At 58.2% G+C, this 18,081-nt stretch overlaps 2 protein-coding genes across 6 annotated transcripts in view; one reads left to right on the top strand and one right to left on the bottom strand.

Moving 5' to 3' along the window:
* DCST2 (DC-STAMP domain containing 2) overlaps positions 1–1,924 on the bottom strand; it is an 11,478-nt gene extending 9,554 nt beyond the window's left edge. The window contains exons 1-5 of the mRNA XM_059675049.1: positions 1,657–1,924; positions 1,312–1,482; positions 972–1,073; positions 530–727; positions 126–191 (exon numbers count right to left, since the gene is read on the bottom strand). Coding sequence (XP_059531032.1) covers positions 126–191; positions 530–727; positions 972–1,073; positions 1,312–1,482; positions 1,657–1,924 — 805 coding nt within the window. The remainder of the gene's footprint in view (positions 1–125; positions 192–529; positions 728–971; positions 1,074–1,311; positions 1,483–1,656) is intronic.
* On the top strand, positions 535–18,018 carry DCST1 (DC-STAMP domain containing 1). 5 transcript variants are annotated; one of them, XR_009449867.1, is made up of 17 exons: positions 535–650; positions 1,600–2,255; positions 2,799–2,924; positions 2,992–3,066; positions 7,886–8,014; positions 8,570–8,709; positions 9,446–9,662; positions 9,754–9,897; positions 10,648–10,769; positions 11,346–11,503; positions 13,692–13,791; positions 13,924–14,019; positions 14,138–14,264; positions 14,594–14,710; positions 15,260–15,310; positions 15,453–15,566; positions 17,767–17,897. XR_009449867.1 is itself a non-coding variant. In XM_059674362.1 (17 exons), exons 2-17 carry the CDS (start codon positions 2,189–2,191, stop codon positions 18,016–18,018), a joined length of 2,127 nt encoding a protein of 708 aa, XP_059530345.1. In that variant the 5' UTR covers positions 535–650; positions 1,600–2,188. The 5 variants fall into 5 exon arrangements, 4 of the variants coding, with proteins under 4 accessions (XP_059530345.1, XP_059530346.1, XP_059530348.1 ...); XM_059674362.1 differs by having other exon boundaries at positions 15,168–15,310; positions 17,767–18,018; XM_059674363.1 differs by having other exon boundaries at positions 15,260–15,566.
* The last annotated feature ends 63 nt before the right edge of the window (positions 18,019–18,081 follow it).

Raw genomic sequence — 18,081 nt, 5'->3', positions numbered from 1 at the left:
AGGCCCCTTCCTGCTCTCGCCTTCGCACCCAGGGGCTGGCGCGTCCCAGGCTGGCGATGGCCTCACCAGGATGAGGGAGGCGGGGAGAGCTCCCAGGAGCACCACAGAGGGCAGGGGTCACTCACGGATGCCGATGGTCGTGCGCAGGAAGGGCTGCAGGTACTTGGGGATGATGCAGAACACCTGGACCACTGAGAGCCAGAGGCTGAGTGTCAGGAGGGCAGAGAGATGCGGCCGGCCTCGCCTGCCTCCGGGGACCTTGTTCTCACAGGGTCCTCTTGACCTTTTGCTTGTCCTCCTGGCCTCAAAACCTTTGGCTCAACACCTTTTGGCTTCTCCCTATCACCTCACCCTCCCACGCTCGTTTCTCACGATCTTCCCTCCACCCCATGCTGGGCCAGCATCCTTATTGGCCCCACAGTCATCACCCCCTACCGGTCCCCTGGGCCTGCCCTCCCAACGGACCCTGCCCCCAGTTCACGGCGCCCCCCCCCCCCGCATCCTGCCCCTGAGCCCCTGGCTCTCTCACGGCTGGCAAGTCCACAGAGCACCAGCTTGAAGGGCATGAGCACGTAGCACAGGTGATAGGCCTGTGGGATGACCTTCATGCAGCTGTCCTTGGCGTCATCGAAGACCCGCGCGCACTTCAGGTAAGGGTTGCCCAGCTCTGAGTTGCACACGTCTCCGATATGCAGGAGCCAGTACCACACATTGCGCAGGGCCCTGGCTGGGGACAGCCGTGGGCTGGTACCCAGGGCCGGAGGCCTGCAGCGTCTTTCCAGGGGTTTGGGGAACCCCAGGAGAGCACGCAGAGCGGGGAGGCCTGCGCTCAGGGGCCTGGCTGTGTGTCCCTGGGGGTTCATCAGAACCCAGGAAGGGCCCACAGGGTTCCGGACAAGGGTGAGGCGGAGGAGACGGGGTGAACTGTGACACCCCCCCCCTCCCAGAAACAGACGTGCTAAGGTGCTGACCTATATGCTTCACTCCATCCATGATGGACCGAAAGAACTTGCGGATCCGGTCAGCCACCTCTTTGGCCTTCTGGGCAATGGCCTTAATCTTGTTCAGGGCACCTGAGGGGCAGGGCAGGGGCACTGTGGGGTCTCTTCCTCTGGGGACTCCTTCTTCCCACGCTGTCCCTGGGGGAGGGGGAGGGGGAAAGGGAGGGGAGAGGGGCTGCCCGGGAGGTGGGGAGCCGGGAGGTGGGGAGCAGCTGCCCTGGCAGGGGTGCAGCCGGAGGGCACGGATGAGGGGCCTTCTGGCGCAGGGAGGCGGGGCAGTGCCAGCAGAGGCTGAGGCTGGAGGCCTTACTGACAAGGGGCTGCTTCGCTCGCTCCAGCAACGCAGCCGTCTGGTTCAGGGCCAGCTCCGCCCCGCAGGCCACGGCCTCGCTGGCTTGGGTGAAGTTGCGCAGAGTGTTGGCACAAGGCCCTTGCAGCACCAACCCAAAGACAGCCAACAGCAGCAGTGCCCGGCTCTGCTCTGGGGGGGAGGGGGGAGCTCCATCAGAAGCAGGACCCCAGCCTTGCAGGTGGCAGCACATCCAATCCCTCCCAGAAGCCTTCAGAGTGTTTCCCTCCACACACACACCCCCCCCAGGTCCCCCGGCCCAGCCCCTGTCCCAGGTCCTGCCCTCCCACCGGGTGCCACGCTCACTGGAGAAGGCCTGGGGCAGCACCAGGAGGACAGTGACCCGGACCTGCCGAGAGAACGCCATGCCCAGGCCGAGGAAGCCGGCCAAGGTCAGCGTGCCCACCAGGCAGCCCCAGGGGCTCTGCCCTTCCACCAGCAGCTCCAGGAGCCCATAGACCGTGGCCAAGGACAAGCCCAGGCTGAAGCCCCCCAGGCTGCGGACCACGGCCCGGGCCAGGCTGGGCTCCTCGGCCCCCGCGCGGCGCACAGCGTCCTGCAGGCCTGTGGGCATGGCGGCTGAGCCCAAGTGTCTGCCCGTCTCCAGGAGATGCCCACCAGGTTCTGTGGCTCGGGGGAGTCACAGAATTCCTCGCCGGGTTCTGAGGTTCCGGGCTGTCACTGTGGGTGTTGGGGTCTCTAATCCCCACGTCTCAGGGCAGAGTGGGGACTGGAAGACAGACCTCAGGCAGGTGTGGGCGAGGCCGAGGGGACAGGAGCAGAACCTCACACCCAGAGCTTCCTTGAGGAGACCTCTGAGTGAGAGAGGCTCCCCAGAATGGACATGGACACCGGAGTCCACCAGGACCGACCGAAAGGGCAGCGGAGGAGACAGCCCCACACCAGTGAGTCAGTCGTCGGGCACCACCCTTTCTGGCGCCCCCAGCCCCCAATCCTCTCATCCAGTCTCCTCCAGGACCCCCTCCCCTGCGCTTTGGGGTCCCTACCCCTCTCATTCAGTGCCCCTCCTTCGGGCGAGCCCTTCCTTCACCCCCCATGTCTGCCCCACTTCCTTCAGGACCCCTCCAGTCCCTGCCACCCTCCTCCAGGCTCCCCCAGCCTCCAGCCCAGTGGTTCTCAACCTCCCTAATGCCACGACCCTTTAATACAGTTTCTCATGTTGTGGTGACCCCCAACCATAAAATTATTTTCGTTGCTACTTCATAACTGTCATGTTGTTACTGTTATGAATCGTCATGTAAATATCTGATATGCAGGATGGTCTTAGGCGACCCCTGTGAAAGGGTTGTTCAACCTCCAAAGGGGTCGCGACCCACAGGTTGAGAACCGCTGCTCTGGCCCCCCTCAAGCCCTCACCCTAATGAACCTCATCCTGGTCAGAAGAGCCAGGTGTTGGCTCTGATGGGCTCAACGCTTTGGCCCTTCAGCTGTGCAGAGGCTCCTGAGCTGGGCACTGCCCACCTGCTGTAGCCGATTCCTGTGGCGCCAGCCCGGCGAGTTTCCGGTCACTGCTGTCCTGCTGGGGGCAGGCGCTGGGGGGCTCCTGGCCATAGGTGAGTGCGGAGCAGAGGGGACGGGGCGGCCCATCTTTTGATCTTGGTTTTGACTCTGTCCCCTCAGGTCTCTTTCAGCTCCTGGTGAGCCCTATGAACATCTACGAAGAACAGAAGATGATGATACTGTACGGCCTGGCGGGTTAGTGCGGGGGCAAGGGCAGGCACCCAGGAGGCCTGGGGGACACGGCCCCGTCCGGGGTCCCCAGGAGGGAGCCTGAGCTTGTTTCTTCTGTACCCAAAGCCTGTGGCCTCAGCCTTGCCTTGGCCTTTGAGGCGAGACCCAGCGGGAGGAGGCCCCAGTCTGTAGGAGACACAGTCCTTTCCCTTTAGGGGTCTCCCCAATCGGAAGGACTCCCCATGACCCTCAGGCTACAGTCCCAACCCCACGACCCTTCCTAAGCCCCATCTCTCCTCACCTCTCTGGCCTTGTGTCTTGCGCCTCTTGGTAAGTTCAGGTCATTCATTCAGCACTAACTGTGCACCTGCTGAGAATTCAGCAATGAACAAGATTGGCAAGCAGCTGTCTCGGAGTTTACGTTCTGGTGGAGAGAGTTAGGCATTAAATGGACAAGAAATAAGCAAGAGCATTTCTGATAGTGACAAGTGGTATGAAAAACAGTTCACCAGGCCCAGGTGTGGCTCGATGGGTGAGTGTTGACCCATGAAAAGAGGTCACCGGTTGGATTCCCTGTTAGGGCACATGCTCAGGTTTCGGACTCGATCCCCAGTAGGGGGTGTGCAGGAGGCAGCAGATCAATGTTTCTCTCTCATTGATGTTTCTATCTCTCTATCTCTCTCCCTCCCTCTCTCTAAAATCAATTTTAAAACGCATATTAAAAAAAAAAAAGTTAACCAGGGGAATTTGATGGAAAGGGGCTGGGGAGCTACCCTAGCTTGAGTAGTCAGGGAAGGTTTCTCAGAGAAGGTGACATTGTAATATCAGGAGCTGTTGGGCTGTAAGAAAAGAAAGCCCACCTAAAAGTGGTTTAACCATAAAGAAAGTTTATTATCTCATACTAGAGGCCCGGTGCACGAAATTTGTGCATGGATAGGGTCCCTAGGCCTGGCTGGCAATCAGGGCCGATTGGGGCCTTCCAGCTGCCGGCTGGGGCCTTCCTTCCCTGGCTGCCGGCTGTGGACCAGGGCCTTCCTTTGTTCCGCACCGCCCCCTGGTGGTCAGCGAGCAATCAAACTCCTGGTGTCTGGTCAAACTCCCAAGGGGACACTTTGCATATTAGCCTTTTACATATATAGATAATAAGTTTCAAGTTAGAGTGGAATTTGGAGTTTGTATAATTCAGCAGCTTATTAAATCCACCAAGGACCCAGATTCCTTTCATATCTCTCTTTTTTCTTTTTTTAAATATATTTTATTGATTTTTTACAGAGAGGAAGGGAGAGGGATAGAGAGCCAGAAACATCGATGAGAGAGAAACACCGATCAGCCGCCTCCTGCACACTCCCCACTGGGGATGTGCCCGCAACCAAGGTACATGCCCTTGACTGGAATCGAACCTGGGACCCTTGAGTCCGCAGGCTGACGCTCTATCCACTGAGCCAAACCGGTTAGGGCTCTCTCTTCTTTTAATCCTCACCCAAGGATATTTTTCCATTGATTTGTAGAGAGAGTGGAAGAAAAGGGGGGAGGGGGGGCGAGAGAGAGAGAGAGAGAGAGAGAGAGAGAGAAACATTGATGTGAGAGAGCTACATCAGTTGGTTGCCTCTCACATGTGCTCCAACCAGGGGCTGGGGATCAAGCTTGCAACAGAGGTACATGCCCCTAAGAACAAGGAGAACTTTCCTGTAACCCTGCCCACGCCCAGCCAGCTCCCCTCTCGTCTCATTGGTCAGCACTGAGCAGCACAGGCCCTCTCTAAGCCTGTCCCAGGCGAGGAGCACGGAACTGGCATCCCCACCAGCTTGCAGAATGAACGCCTCTCTATGGGACACCAACAGGAAGCTGCTCTTCTCTAATCACTGCATTCAAACCTGTTCTGTTGCTGACGACCTTTCATGGAGACCCTTAGCTTTCTGGCTCCTTTCATTTAGAAGCCCTAGTCCTGCTTCAGTAATTACGACTATTTTTAAGAGACCCATTCAGTCTACTATATCAACATTTCCATCTCAGTTCCTGCTCCAGCCTGCTCCCTCCTTCCCACCCTGCCTGCTCAGCTCAGGCCTGACCCCTGGTGGGGGTCCTGTAGTGGAGAAGGGGGCACGGCCAATCCTTGACTTTTTTTCTCCGCTTTCTTCCCCTCTGGTTGTTCTGATGTCAGAACGGGGATTACAGTGGTTCTCAACCTCATGCCGCGACCCTTTCATACAGTTCCTCATGTTGTGGTGACCCCCAGCCATAAAATTATTTTCGTTGCTACTTCATAACTGTAATTTTGCTACTGTTATGAATCGTCATGTAAATATCTGATATGCAGGATGTATTTTCATTGTTACAAATTGAACATAATGAAAGCATAGTGATTAATCACAAAAACAATATGTAATTATATATGTGTTTTCCGATGGTCTTAGGCAACCCCTGTGAAAGGGTCGTTCGACCCCCAAAGGGGTTGCGACCCACAGGTTGAGAACCGCTGCATTAGAGGAAAAGGGACAAAAGTCTGAAGTCACCGGGACTGTTATAATTCTTCTGTGTGACAGGCCCTCACGTTTATTGTCTCCTTGGAGGCTCTGAGTGGACCTTGCAGAGCCCAGGTCACTGCTGAGGGCAGTTCCACTTGGCCGACCTCGGGTGAAGCTGCCCACAGCTCCTGCAGGCGGCCCACGGCCTCCGCTTGTGATGCCTCCCACAGGCAGGCGCCCTTTCGGATGGGGAGCCTCACAGGTGACTGGCGGCCTGCTCCCTTCCAGCATGGCCTGTTGTCCCAGAGGAAATGCCCACTGCGAGCCCTGCCAGACTGGGAGAGCAGGGCACCTTGCAGCGGCTCTCTCTGCCATGGAGCGCGTGCCCCTCTCACTCCATGAATGCTCCCTGGGCTCTGGGCTCTGGGCAGCCCCGGTTCTGCAGCTCAGCAGGAGGCTAGCCCCGGACAGATGACCAGGTTCCCCTTCTCGAAGCGCCAGTCTCTACAGGGTTCTCTTGGAGCCTCTCACTCAACATGGGGAAGCGAATGCCCGTTCTTTTCACAGACTCGCCTCCAATGGCTGCCTACTCCAACCGTTTCTCTCCACTTCCAGAAAATTCACATTTCTGGTCTTGTCTTTATACAGGCTGGTTGGGGTGGAGGGTGAGAGACTAGCTTTGCTCTTTGGGAGTCGAGAGAAGGGGTTGGCACCTCCATCGGGCTCTCTCTCTTTTTTAAAATATTTATTATTGATTTCAGAGAGGAAGGGAGAGGGAGAGAGAGATAGAAACATCAGTGGTGAGAGAGAATCATAGGCTGTCTCCTGCACGCCCCACACTGGGGATCGAGCCCACAACCCAGGCATGTGCCCTGACCAGGAATTGAACTGTTGACCTCCTGGTTCAGAGGTCGGCGCTCAACCACTGAGCCACGCCAGCCAGGCCATGGGGCTCTCTTTAGAGTGTAGGGCAACTCTCAACTCTATCAACTCTCGTCCTCAGCTTGAGTCTTTGGTCAAAAGGCCAAGGCCACAGGAAAAGCCCCTTCAATGTTCTGTTTTACCACAATTGGATTAGACAAGCCCAGATTCACTCCCAGGGGTCAGGGCATGGACAGGCCGTAGAACAAAACTCAAGTTATATTAGCAAGAAAGAAAGCAGAACCAACGGTTGGGTGGCACCCGATAGGGTTTGCAGCAAACCTGTATGACTAGGTGGTGCCAGACAGGTGAAGATTAGGGGGAGGAGCGCTCCTGGCTGGGAGAACAGCCAGGGCAAAGACCAGAGGGGAGGGATGAGCTGGGCGTGTTCTAGAAACAGCAGCAAGGTCTGTGAGGGTGGACATGGTGGGTGAAGGGCTGAGTAGCATGAAATCACGTCGGGAGGGAGGCAGAGGCCAGATCACGAGCCTGTAGACCCTGGTGAGGGATTTGGATTTGATTCCAAGTGTGGTAGAGAGTCACCGGATGGTTTGGAGCAGAAAGGGGACGTGGTCTGATTTATGTTTTTACGCGATCGCTCTGGCTGCCGTGTGAAATCGAAGCGTAGCTTAGCAAGAGAGGGAGTAGGAGGCCAGTCAGTCCAGCGAGAGATGACGGGGACTCTCTGGGGGCAGTGGAAAGGGAGTGAGGCGTAGGCTCGGGGTTTGCTTTGGCGACCCCGGGATGAACACTCTATCCGCACAGGAATCTCCTAGGTCCCCTGACCAGCTGGTGCTGTTCCTGTGGCCTGGAATGCCGTCCGTGCCTTCTAACAACAGTTACTCATCTCCCAGGCCCAGCTGACACATCACCTCCTTTGTCCAGCTTCTCGGCCCCACCCCTCCCTGCAGAAGTGCCCGCTCCCTCCTTTGCTCCCACGGGTCTTTAAAGCGCCTCCCTGAGCACTGAGCACGTCGCCCTGTAGTCATCTGTTTACCCGTCTGTCTCTCTCCCTGGATTATGAGCTTCAAGGAACTCACTGTCTCCTTTCATAGACCACAGGGAGACACATGGGAAACTGCGGAAACATACCAGGAGGGACATGCTTAAGGGCTCAATTAGGGACCTAGGGTAAGAGAGAACGCAACCTGGAGATAGGAGCTAGTGGCCCCTTCCCTAACACACTCACTCACTCGTGGACACACACGAAGTCGTCACCAGCCATGGCCTTTCCGTCTCTCCCAGCCCTCCAGAGACGGGCACTCAGCTGAGCTCTGTAAATGGCTGTGGGAGAAGTGAAGTAATGCGTGGCCTGGAAGGCCTATCTGAGTCTGTGTAAATGGGGACAAGAGCGGGATGGTGGTGTTCTAGAAGGGAGCCGGGGGGAGGGGAGGTAGCTCTGGTAAACCTGGTAGCCTAACCAGCTTCCTGGCTCTGCCTTACCACCTCCCTTACAGGCTCCGGGGCCGTGGGCTGGGGGACCTCCCCTCATATCCGTTGTGCCAGCCTCCTGCTAATCCCCAAAATGCTGGGCAAAGAGGGCAGGCTCTTTGCGTTGGGCTACGCCTTGGCCGCCATCTATGAGGGTGAGTGTGCCCCTGGGCACCAGTTAGTGCTCCTGAAGCGGTGACCTGGGTGGGACACCCCAGGGGAGCCAGGCCTGGAGGAGGAGAAAGGGTGGGAACCGAATCCCAGCTGCGGCCATGTGCTGTGTGTCCCTGAGAGCGTTCCTCCCATCTCGGGGCTCCTTGGCTGACACAGGCGGAAAAGCCAGGGGCCGAATGAGAGGGCCTCTCAGGGCTGCGGGGGCCGTCAGATTCAGTCCTGGAAGGCGGTCACTGCATGCAGTGTGGGAGCGAGGGGTGGGCTTAAGAAAGTGACTTAGCTCCAGAGCAGCGGTTCTCAACCTTCTGGCCCTTTCAATACCGTTCCTCATGTGGTGACCCAACCATAACATTATTTTTGTTGCTACTTCATAACTGTCATGTTGCTACTGTGATGAGTCGTCATGTCAATATCTGATATGCAGGATGGTCTCAGGCGGCCCCTGTGAAAGGGTCGTTCGACCCCCAAAGGGGTCGCGACCCGCAGGTTGAGAACCGCTGCTAGAGGGAGTGACTCAGCGGGGCTTCTCCCCCCAGGACCGGTGGCCAACCTGCGATACAACCTCAACGAGGTGGTAGCCTCGCTGGGCTGCACGGTGGAGCTGCAGATCAACAACACGCGCGCGGCCTGGCGCGTCTCCACTGCCCCGCTGCGAGCCGTGTTCAAGGACCTGCTGGTCAGGGCCCTTCACGGGCAGGGCCGAGGGGCCCCTATTTCCAGGGGCCTAGGTGACTTGAGCTGGGAGCGGTGACCCTGAATTTGCACTTTCCCCCTGGGGGTGCTGCTGGCATTGTTTTTTCCAGGACTGTCCCCAAACATTGCAGGATGTGCCCTGGTCCCTGGGCACTCAATGCCAAGAGAGCCCCCGCCCCCTGTCATGGGGACATGCCCTGCCCCCTACACAGTTCCAAACGCCGAAGTGGGAGGTTGGTTGGGCAGCTGAACTAGAATGTCGGGGCGTTGGGGGCCTTGGCCGTGAGGATTTGGAAGCGTTGAAGACCAGGGGATAGAGAGCATTGGGTTTTGGAGACTGGGGTTTGGGGGGATTGGAGCGTTGAGCTGGGGAGATAGGGGTTGAGGGGCTTGGGAGTCGGGACATTGAGACAGCATAGGGCTGAGAGATGGGTGATGTGGGGTGTCGTCCAAGGACCTGGGGAGCCCTTCCCTGACTAGCAAGGACCTGAGGAGGAGCTGGGAGCCTGGGAGGTGAGCAAAGCAGAGGCATCTGGGGAGAGGAGAGGGCTCCGGGCACTGTAACCAGTGAAGTTAAGGTGAGAATCTACCTCAGGGCCTAGGCTCCTGCAGGCCTGCGGTCAGAGCCCAAAGCTCGGCTAATGCGGGGAGGAGAGGCTGTTGGGCAGCAGAAGCTCTAAGCCCCTGTCTCTGACCCTCTCCAACCCTCGTGCCCCCAGGGCAGCAAAAAGTCACTGAGAGCCGAGACTCAAAACATCTCCCAGTCCTTCGGGGACCTGGACGCCCAGGTGAACAGTGAGACTGGCTACACACCCGAGGATGCCACGGACCTGGAAGAGGCAGCCCAAGGGCTGAGGACCCGCCGAGCCATGGCCTTCAGACCCCACCTCTCCACACAGAAGATGTACGAGCTGAAGACCAAGCTTCGCTGCTCCTGTGAGGGGCGTCCCCAGGTGGGGCAGGCCATGGGGCCGGGGCTCCAGCTCAGGGTGTGGGGGTCTCAGGCAGCCCTTGCCCCTGCCCACAGACGTGGTGAACAGGGCCATACTCAGCTGCCGCCGCTGGTTTGACAAAAAGCACGAACAGTGCATGCAACGCATCCGGGTCCCGCTCCTCAACCACCTGCTCTGCCTGCCCATGAAGTTCAAGTTCTTCTGTGGCATTGCCAAGGGTCAGCCCAGGGGCAGGAGGGTGGGGAGCACCAGGGTAGGGGGCTGAGTCCTTGGGGTGCGCTGGGTAGGTGTGGGGCAGGAAGCAGTGAGGCGGGAGGCTTTAGGCTCCGAGGACACAGCCCCCTCAGAGCAGCCCTTCCACTCCCCAGGGTAAGTGACAGCCACGCTCTGCGCTGTCTTTTCAGCTGAAAGATGGGCATCTTAATAGTGCTTATCCCGCCCAGTTTTTGAGGGTTTAAGGCAGTGGTTCTCAACCTTCTGGCCCTTTCAATACAGTTCCTCATGTGGTGACCCAACCATACAATTATTTTCGTTGCTACTTCATAACTGTCATGTTGCTACTGTGATGAATCGTCATGTCAATATCTGATATGCAGGATGGTCTTAGGCGACCCCTGTGAAAGGGTCGTTCGACCACCAAAGGGGTCGCGACCCACAGGTTGAGAACCGCTGGTTTAAGGCGAGAACACTTGTGAAGAAGATAACAGAGCTGGCGAACGGAGCAGCTGCTCTATGAATATGGACTAACTTTATTAATAGTTGGGATGGTTATAGACAGGGGGAAAAAGGGGGCAATCAGACCCTGCTCCTGGGAAAAAGAATTCAAGGAGAGCAGAGAGGAAATGGACTCCAGGTGGGAGGAAGCCGTGGGCAGGGAGGCAGAAAGCAGGATGGAGAGGATCACCGGAAGGGAAGCCTGGAGGCTGGGCACGGGAGGCAGCCCCTAACCTGGCCCCGCTGCCCCCCAGCGATGGAAATTTGGTGCCGCAGTCGCATCCCAGTGGAAGGCAACTTCGGGCAGACGTACGACTCTGTCAACCAGTCCATTCATGGGCTGGGCGGGGACTTTTCAGCCACGATTAACCTCAAGGTAGGAGGCAGGGGCATTTTGGAATGGGGGGGGGTAAGGAGTGGGAGGAGGGCACAGGGAAGAGAACCTGAGGTAGGGCAAGTGCAGGTGGGGGGGCGGGGGGCATAGGAAAGAGGTCACTGAGCGTGGGGAGGGGGCAGGAGGGGAACAGCATTGGTGCCGGGTGATAGGAGAGAGACAGGCTGAGCCTGTGGTGCGCATGGACCCGGCGTTGGGATGGACGGTCAACCAGGTGTGAGACGTGGCCGCTCACGTAGACGCAGGGGAGCAAGCCTATGACCAGGAGGGTGTTGGGCGGGAGGCGGCAGCAGCTCCCCCAGGTCCCGCGACCAGCCAGGGGACATGACGTGAGTGGGGCGCCGGGGAGAGATGCCACGGAGAGACTGCGCCTGGCAAACAGAGGAGTGGCTCCATGAATAGCGACTAAGTTCATTAATGGTGGGGATGGGTATAGGCAAGTGAAAAGTGGGGGGCAATCAGGCCTAGTTCCTGGGAAAGAGAATTCCAGGAGAGCAGAGAGGAAAGGGACTCCGGGTGGTGGGAAGCCTGGAGGGCCTGCAGCTGTGCCCCCCGCAGGAGGAGAAGCAGGCCGGGCTGCTGGGCCTCAACACCAGCTGGGAGCACGTGAGCACCGAGGTGCGGGACTACGTGAGGCGCCAGGAGGCCCAGCTGGAGTGGGCCCTGGGGCTGCTGCACCTGCTGCTCTCCTGCACCTTCCTGATCGTCCTCCACGCGTGAGCCCGCCCCCCCCTTCCCAAAGCCCCTTCCTCAGCTCTGGAGGGGAGCCTGCTGGGGCGGGGGCTGGGAGAACGGACCATCAGGCCCACCTCCGACTCTGAATGTGCGTGTCCTTGTGCCCTTAGCTCTGCCTTTCCTAGAGTGGGGTGAGTTGTTTACACAGAGTTAAAGGAGACGTTCCTTTCTGTCAGAAGGAACATCGCCCGTGTTCCTGCCGCCCCAGAAGGGCGCCCGTCTCCATCTATCCAGCTCCTTCCAGCCTTTATGCCGATGCTGACGTTTTTACTTTTCGCTTTGACTTCTGATTTTTTTCTTGCCCTTCATAGTCCCCTTGGCTCTGACTTTGTGCCATTTTTATCGTCCAATTCTGCTTTCATTTTCTCCCGCCTGCTGTGTTGGCAGCTACTTTCCCTCCATTTGGACCAAAGTCCTCAACCCCACCCAGCCTGGCGTCCAGCCGGGCTGCCCCGGGCCTTGCTCTCCGTCCCCTACTGACCTCTGGACCCTCTGTTTCCTGTCTCCACCCCTGAAGGCTGGAGATGGGCAGGGGCTGGGCAGGGGCAGCCACAGGGGCTCCTGCTCCGTCTGCCCTTGTTTGTAGAGCCCAGAGCGACGCCAGTGAGGGGTTCTGTGTGTGCCTGTGAGAGGACAAAGATGAATGGGCCACAGTCCCACCCTCAAGAAGCTCACGGTGGAGGGCAGACAAGAGAGGCATCCGAGAGACAGAGGCCATTGAGGGCTGTGGGACGGGTGTGGGAGCCGAGGAGGTGCCCCTGCAAGAGCTATAAATGGGCTTCAAAAGGCAGCCGATGGGGAGCCATGGTCAAGGAGAGAGAGGGTGTCTCGTGGGCAAGGATCCTGGCATCTGTGGGATGTGGAGGGCAGAGGACTCGGCTGGAGTGGGCTTGGCCAGACAGTCTGGAAAGCCCTGGGGGCGGTTGCAGGATGGACGGGGACAGACTGAAGGCAGGAGTCCAAGGTGGGTCAGAGGTTAGGGAGCCTGGCCAGACTGGGGCGTGGCAGGAAGTCGGCCTGAGAAGGCCCTAAAAGAGAAAGGTGTCCAGGCCTCGGAGCCTGGGGAGGGGAGGGGAGGGGAGGGGAGGGGAGGAAGGAGGCACAGAGTCAAAAGGCACTTCCAGGCTTTCAACCTGGGTGAGGTCACTCCCGGCAGGGGCAGCATTGGGCACAGGGCGGGCCGGCTCCGGAGGCCTCTGCCGAGTAGCGAGAGGTTCCTCCACAAGGGGGCGCTCACCATCTTTCTTTGCATTTACAGTCAGTTCTACTTTAAAGGGAAGATGTATGGATTATGACAAGGCCCCAGGACCAATAGCGTTGGCAGTTACGTTTCACGGCGTACAGAGATTATTTACTGTCATGTTATAGTTTCAAACACATTTTATTTTTTTAAAGTATTTTTACTGATTTCAGAGAGGAAGGGAGAAGGAGGGAGAGAGAAACATCAATGCTGAGAGAGAATCATTGATCGGCTGCCTCCTGCAGGCCCCCTACTGGGGATGGAACCCAGGCATGTGTCCTTGACGGAAATCGAACCCGGGACCCTACAGTCTGCAGGCCAATGCTCTATCCACTGAGCCACACCAGCTGGGGCTCAAACACATCTCAACAATTAACATTTTTTTCCTTAGAAATGGAAGCTTTATGTGGGGCCATGGGAGAACACAGAGGAGAGTTACACATGCACGCGCACCCACCTACCCCCCCAACACACACACCTACCCCCCCCAACACACACACACACACACACAGAAACCACGGCTGAACCCAGGGAGTGTCAGAGGGGAAGGAACCTCCAGGAGATGTTTTTCAGGCTCAGCCGAGAGGCGAGGACTCGGCGGTGAATGTGGGAGTCATAATGGATCAGGTGGCTCTTGAAACCTTGCCGGGTCCCCCCCGCCCCCCCTGTGCCTTTGCTCTTGCTGTTCCCCTGCTTGATATTCATCCTGGGAGATGCACGCCTGGGACAACTCCCTCCTCCCGCGACACACCGGCAGGCACAGCTCCTCCCCGCTGCCCCCTCGCTGGTGCGGGCGCCTTTCGCTGCGCCTGACTGAGGCAGGGCCGGGCTTCTCCTGGGAAGCAGATGACGCTCAGTGGCCGGCTGGTGGCGTGGCTGTGCCTGAGGCAGCCCAGGGCTGAGAGAGAGGGAGCCGTCCTCACCCGCAGGTCCTTCTCCTACTTGGACAGCTATAACGGGGACATTCGCTTTGACAACATCTACATCAGCACCTACTTCTGCCAGATCGACGAACGCAGGAAGAAGCTGGTGAGTGGGCCCAGCCTCACCCGAGGGTGCGGGTGCGCCGCTAGCTGCCCTGTGGCTTCGCGCTCCGGGAGGGCAGGGGGTAAGGGGGGAGGGGGCCCTTGGTGTTCCTCGCGGTGTGGACACCTTTTCCAGGGCAAACGGACTCTGCTGCCGCTCCGCAAAGCTGAGAGGAAGACGGTCATCTTCCCCTACGACCCCACCATCCAGGCCTCAGAAATGAGAAATGTGGTGAGGATGGCAGGGGGGCCACCAGAGGCACAGGTCTGAGAGTGGAGGGCAAAGGCCTCGAGAGGGCGCCATGCCCGGGCAGGTGGGTGCCCCGCTCCACCCCGCCTGCTCCTGGCAGGTCAGGGAGCTGCTGGAGACACTGCCGGTTCTGCTGCTGCTCCTGGTGCTGTGTGGGCTGGACTGGGCCCTCTACTCCATCTTCGACACCATCCGCCGCCACTCCTTCCTGCAGTACTCCTTCCGCAGTGAGCGCGCCCCGACACCGCCCTGGCAGCCACCCACCCCGATTCTTCCAATTTTGTCTCCGCCTCTGGGTCTCAGCCCCTTTCTGTCCTCCTCAGGGTCATATCTGAGCCCCGCCACCTGACAGCTGTTCCCGGGGCCCTCGGTTTCCAGCCCCTTTACATCCACAAGAGAAAGGGCTTGGCACTCAGGAAAGGGGTGGACTGTGCACCTGAGAGGTGTTTCTGAGCTTGGACCTCTCCTCATCCCCTTAACTCCAACTCCTCACCTAACCCCTACATCATCCCCCATCCCCCAACCCCCACCCCACAACCCCGGATCTTTGCCTCAGGCAGTCATAAACTGGAGGTGAAAGTTGGGGGGGACTCCCTGATTGCCCGGCTTCTTCGGAAAACCATCGGCGCCCTGAACACCTCCTCGGAGATGGTGGTGGAATCAAACAACATGCGTGAGTGATGCTGAGATTTGGGAGCAGAGGAATGGAGGGCTGAGGGGCGGCCAAGGCCACGAGTGGGGGCCTGGGCCTTGGTGGGGAGAGATGGGGTCAGAGGAGACTGATTGGGTTGGGGAACCAGAGCAGGAAATATCAGGTCCGACTTGAAGAGTTGGAGGATGACAGACTTGGGTCAGAGGAGCCTGGGGGCTGGGCCTTAGGGCCAGAGGGTCCCGTCGTCTGGAGGGCGTTGTCCCACAGAACTCCCTGCCCCGATGGAAATGGTCTACGTCTGCGCTGTGTTGAGCACAAAGCCACCTGGGCCCTTGATGGCCCAGCTCTTCAGGGGGCGGGGGAGGCAGGAGTCCAGCAAGGTTTCAGACCTAACCCGCGCCCTCACTGGGGTGGAAATTCAGCCAGGGCTGCCCTGTCCCTCAGCGGCCAGACCCTTGACAGGCCTCCCCGCCCCCAGCCTGCCTGCCTCAGCCCGTGCGCCTGAGCGCCGGAGCCTACGCGAGGACTGGACTCCCCACCGGCCTGCTAGTGTGTCTCTGTCTGCTCCAGGCTTTCGGCTACCGGCTCCGGAGGGTCATTGCAGCCTTCTACTTCCCCAAGGTGCACCCTGGCCTCTCCCCGGACCTCCCCGCCCCTCCGGGCAGCGCTCACACACACACACACACACACACACACACACACACACACACACCAGCCCCGCAGCTCCCCCGGCGCTGGCCCTGATCCTCTTCTCCTGGCCCAGCGAGAGAAGAAGCGGATCCTGTTCTTCTACAATGAGCTCCTGCGGAAAAGAGCGGCCTTCACCAAACTGAGGAGGGCGGCCATCGTGAGGCAGGCGCGAGAGCAGAGAGGCCAAGTAAGTCAGGCCAGGCCTGCGTGCTGTGGCTCCCGGCTGGGCCTGAGAACCGCGAAGGAAGGGCTTCCCCCCCTTCAGTCCACCCAGCCCCCACCAGGCCCCAGGCCTCTGGGAGCTCAGTGAGTTCAGACATGATTCATGCCAAGGGGCCTGGTCATCTGCTCCTGGACGTCAGGGCTGTGTCCATCTCTGAGCCCCAGACGTCAGCCCAGCCTGAGCTACTCAGAGGACCAGCAGGAAGCAGGCGGAAAGGGGGAGTAAGATGTGATACAGGCTGATCGAAGGAAAGCAAGAGGGGTTCATCAGAAACCAGGGACCACAGCAAAGCTACAGGGCCTACTGAGAGGCCTGCAGACCAGAAGCTCAGGGCAATCCATAGGAGGCGGGGAGGTGGGGGCTGGGGGCCAGGGAGGCCTCATGAAGGTCGCGTGGTATATGGAAAGCGCATTGAGTCGGAAGAACCAGGCTCCAGTCCACACTCCCTCCCTCATGAAGCTGTGTCACTCTGGCCATAGTCCCCACTGGACCTGGGCCTCCCTCTGAAGAACAGGGGTCGGGGGGAAGACAGATCTGCAGGCCTGCTCACTAGAGACTAGTAACAGAGTGATGGTCAGGTGTAGGGATCCATTGCCAGAGGACCTGGGTTTAAATCCTGGCCCCTGTCCTTATTACTATGACAACTATATGATGTTGAGCACTTACTTAAATGCTGTGCCTTGATTTTCTGTAAAGTGGAGTTACCCACTCCATTTGGGTGTGGTAAGGATTAAGTGAGTTTTGCTGTCGAGGTGCAAGCACATAGAAAGTTCTGAACACGTGTTAGTTGTCATCGTGTGACTCCAGGCACGTGACCACCTCTCCAACCATCAGTTTTCTCACCTGGAAAAGAGATGATGAGGATGAAAACAATGCCTGCCTTACATGGTTATTGTCTGAATTGAGCTAATTCACTTACAGTTTCTTAGTACAGGGCCCAACATTATTCAAAAACAACAGCAGCAACAACAAGTGGTACTTGTTCTTATTCAATCAGCCCTAAGCAAACTCATCAAAGTGAGAATGTCTGTTTAACTTTTTCCTCCTGTGCCCAGATCCCCTATCCCCCATGAAACGCAACATGGACTGATACAAAAACAACAACAACAAAAAACCAGCAACAACATACTGTGATCCCATGACCCGGTCCTGAGTAAAGTGGATTTTGATGGGCAGATAGAAATGTGAAGGGCATTCATTCCATGCGGAGGGAACAGAATGTGCAAAGACTAAGAATCCAAACAGAGGGCGTGCCGAGTGCCAGGGCTAGTCTAAGGAGGCAGGTACAGCTCAGGAAAGGGTACGCTGGGGCAGAGGCTGGAAAGGGACCAGATTGGGGGAGGCTAGGAAAGCCATGCCCAGGAGTCCTGCCTTTGGCAGGCAGTGCAGCTCCTGGAGTTTTGGGAGCCAGAGTGACCTGATCAGGTGGCGGGTGGGGAGAGGGTGGGAGAGAGGGGGCGCATCATGTACCGGGCTTGTGATTTCCATCAGGGCACCTGGGTGCAGCCAGGTTTGATTGTTTGTGATCTGTGTGCCTTTGGGAAAGTCAGTTCACCTTTGTGAGACTCATCTTCCTCATTTGCAAATTGGGGAACACAACAGTGATCGTCTTATCTGTCCTCCTCACTTCGCAGCCCCACCCTGAGAACCAAATAAGATGACTGATGGGAAAATGAAAATGATGGTTACTGCTGTTGTCCACGCTGCATCCTCCCACTCTCTATTTTTTTAAAATATATTTTTATTGATTTCAGAGAGGAAGGGAGGGGGAGAGAGAGAGAGAGAGAGAGAAACATCAATGATGAGAATCATTGATCTGCTGCCTCCTGCACGCCTCTCACTGGGGATTGAGCCGCAACCCGGGCATATGCCCTTGACCGAGAATCCAACCGTGACCTCCTGGTTCATTGGTCAAACTCAAGCACTGAGTTCCACCAGCCCGACGCTCCCACTCTCCATCATGGAGTGCGGGAGGGCAGCTCTCTAGGACCCGCCTCCATAGCACCCTTGACCTCCGGGGTCGTCTTTGCCCAATCCAGTTTCCTCCAGCTCGTGGGCACTGTCATGCCTCGAGACTTCCGACAAGAAGCGCTGGCCAGTTCCCCTCCGCCCTTTCCCCACCTCACTCCCTCTCTAGCTCTACACCCTCCTCGCTTCCCAACAGCGCCACGACCTGGCGGACATCCTGCACCGCCGCTGCCCCTTCCTGCGCCCCTGGCTGCGCCGGCGCTGTGTGGTGTGCCAGGCCCCGGAGACGCCCGAGTGCTACGTGTGCCCGACTCCGGACTGCGAGGCTGTGTACTGCCGGTCGTGCTGGGACGACATGCGGCAGCGCTGCCCGGTCTGCACACCCCGAGAGGAGCTCTCCTCCTCCGCCTACAGCGACAGCAATGATGACGCTACCTATGCGGAGTGAAGGGGGTCCTGCGCGCTCCCACTTCGCCCTTCCCAATTAATAAAATGCCGTGCACACTCCCGC

The sequence above is a fragment of the Myotis daubentonii genome, chromosome 18 (assembly GCF_963259705.1).
Source record: "Myotis daubentonii chromosome 18, mMyoDau2.1, whole genome shotgun sequence".
NCBI lineage: Eukaryota > Metazoa > Chordata > Mammalia > Chiroptera > Vespertilionidae > Myotis > Myotis daubentonii.
Note: the sequence above shows the minus strand (reverse complement) of the source record. Positions and strands in the feature narration are given on the sequence as shown.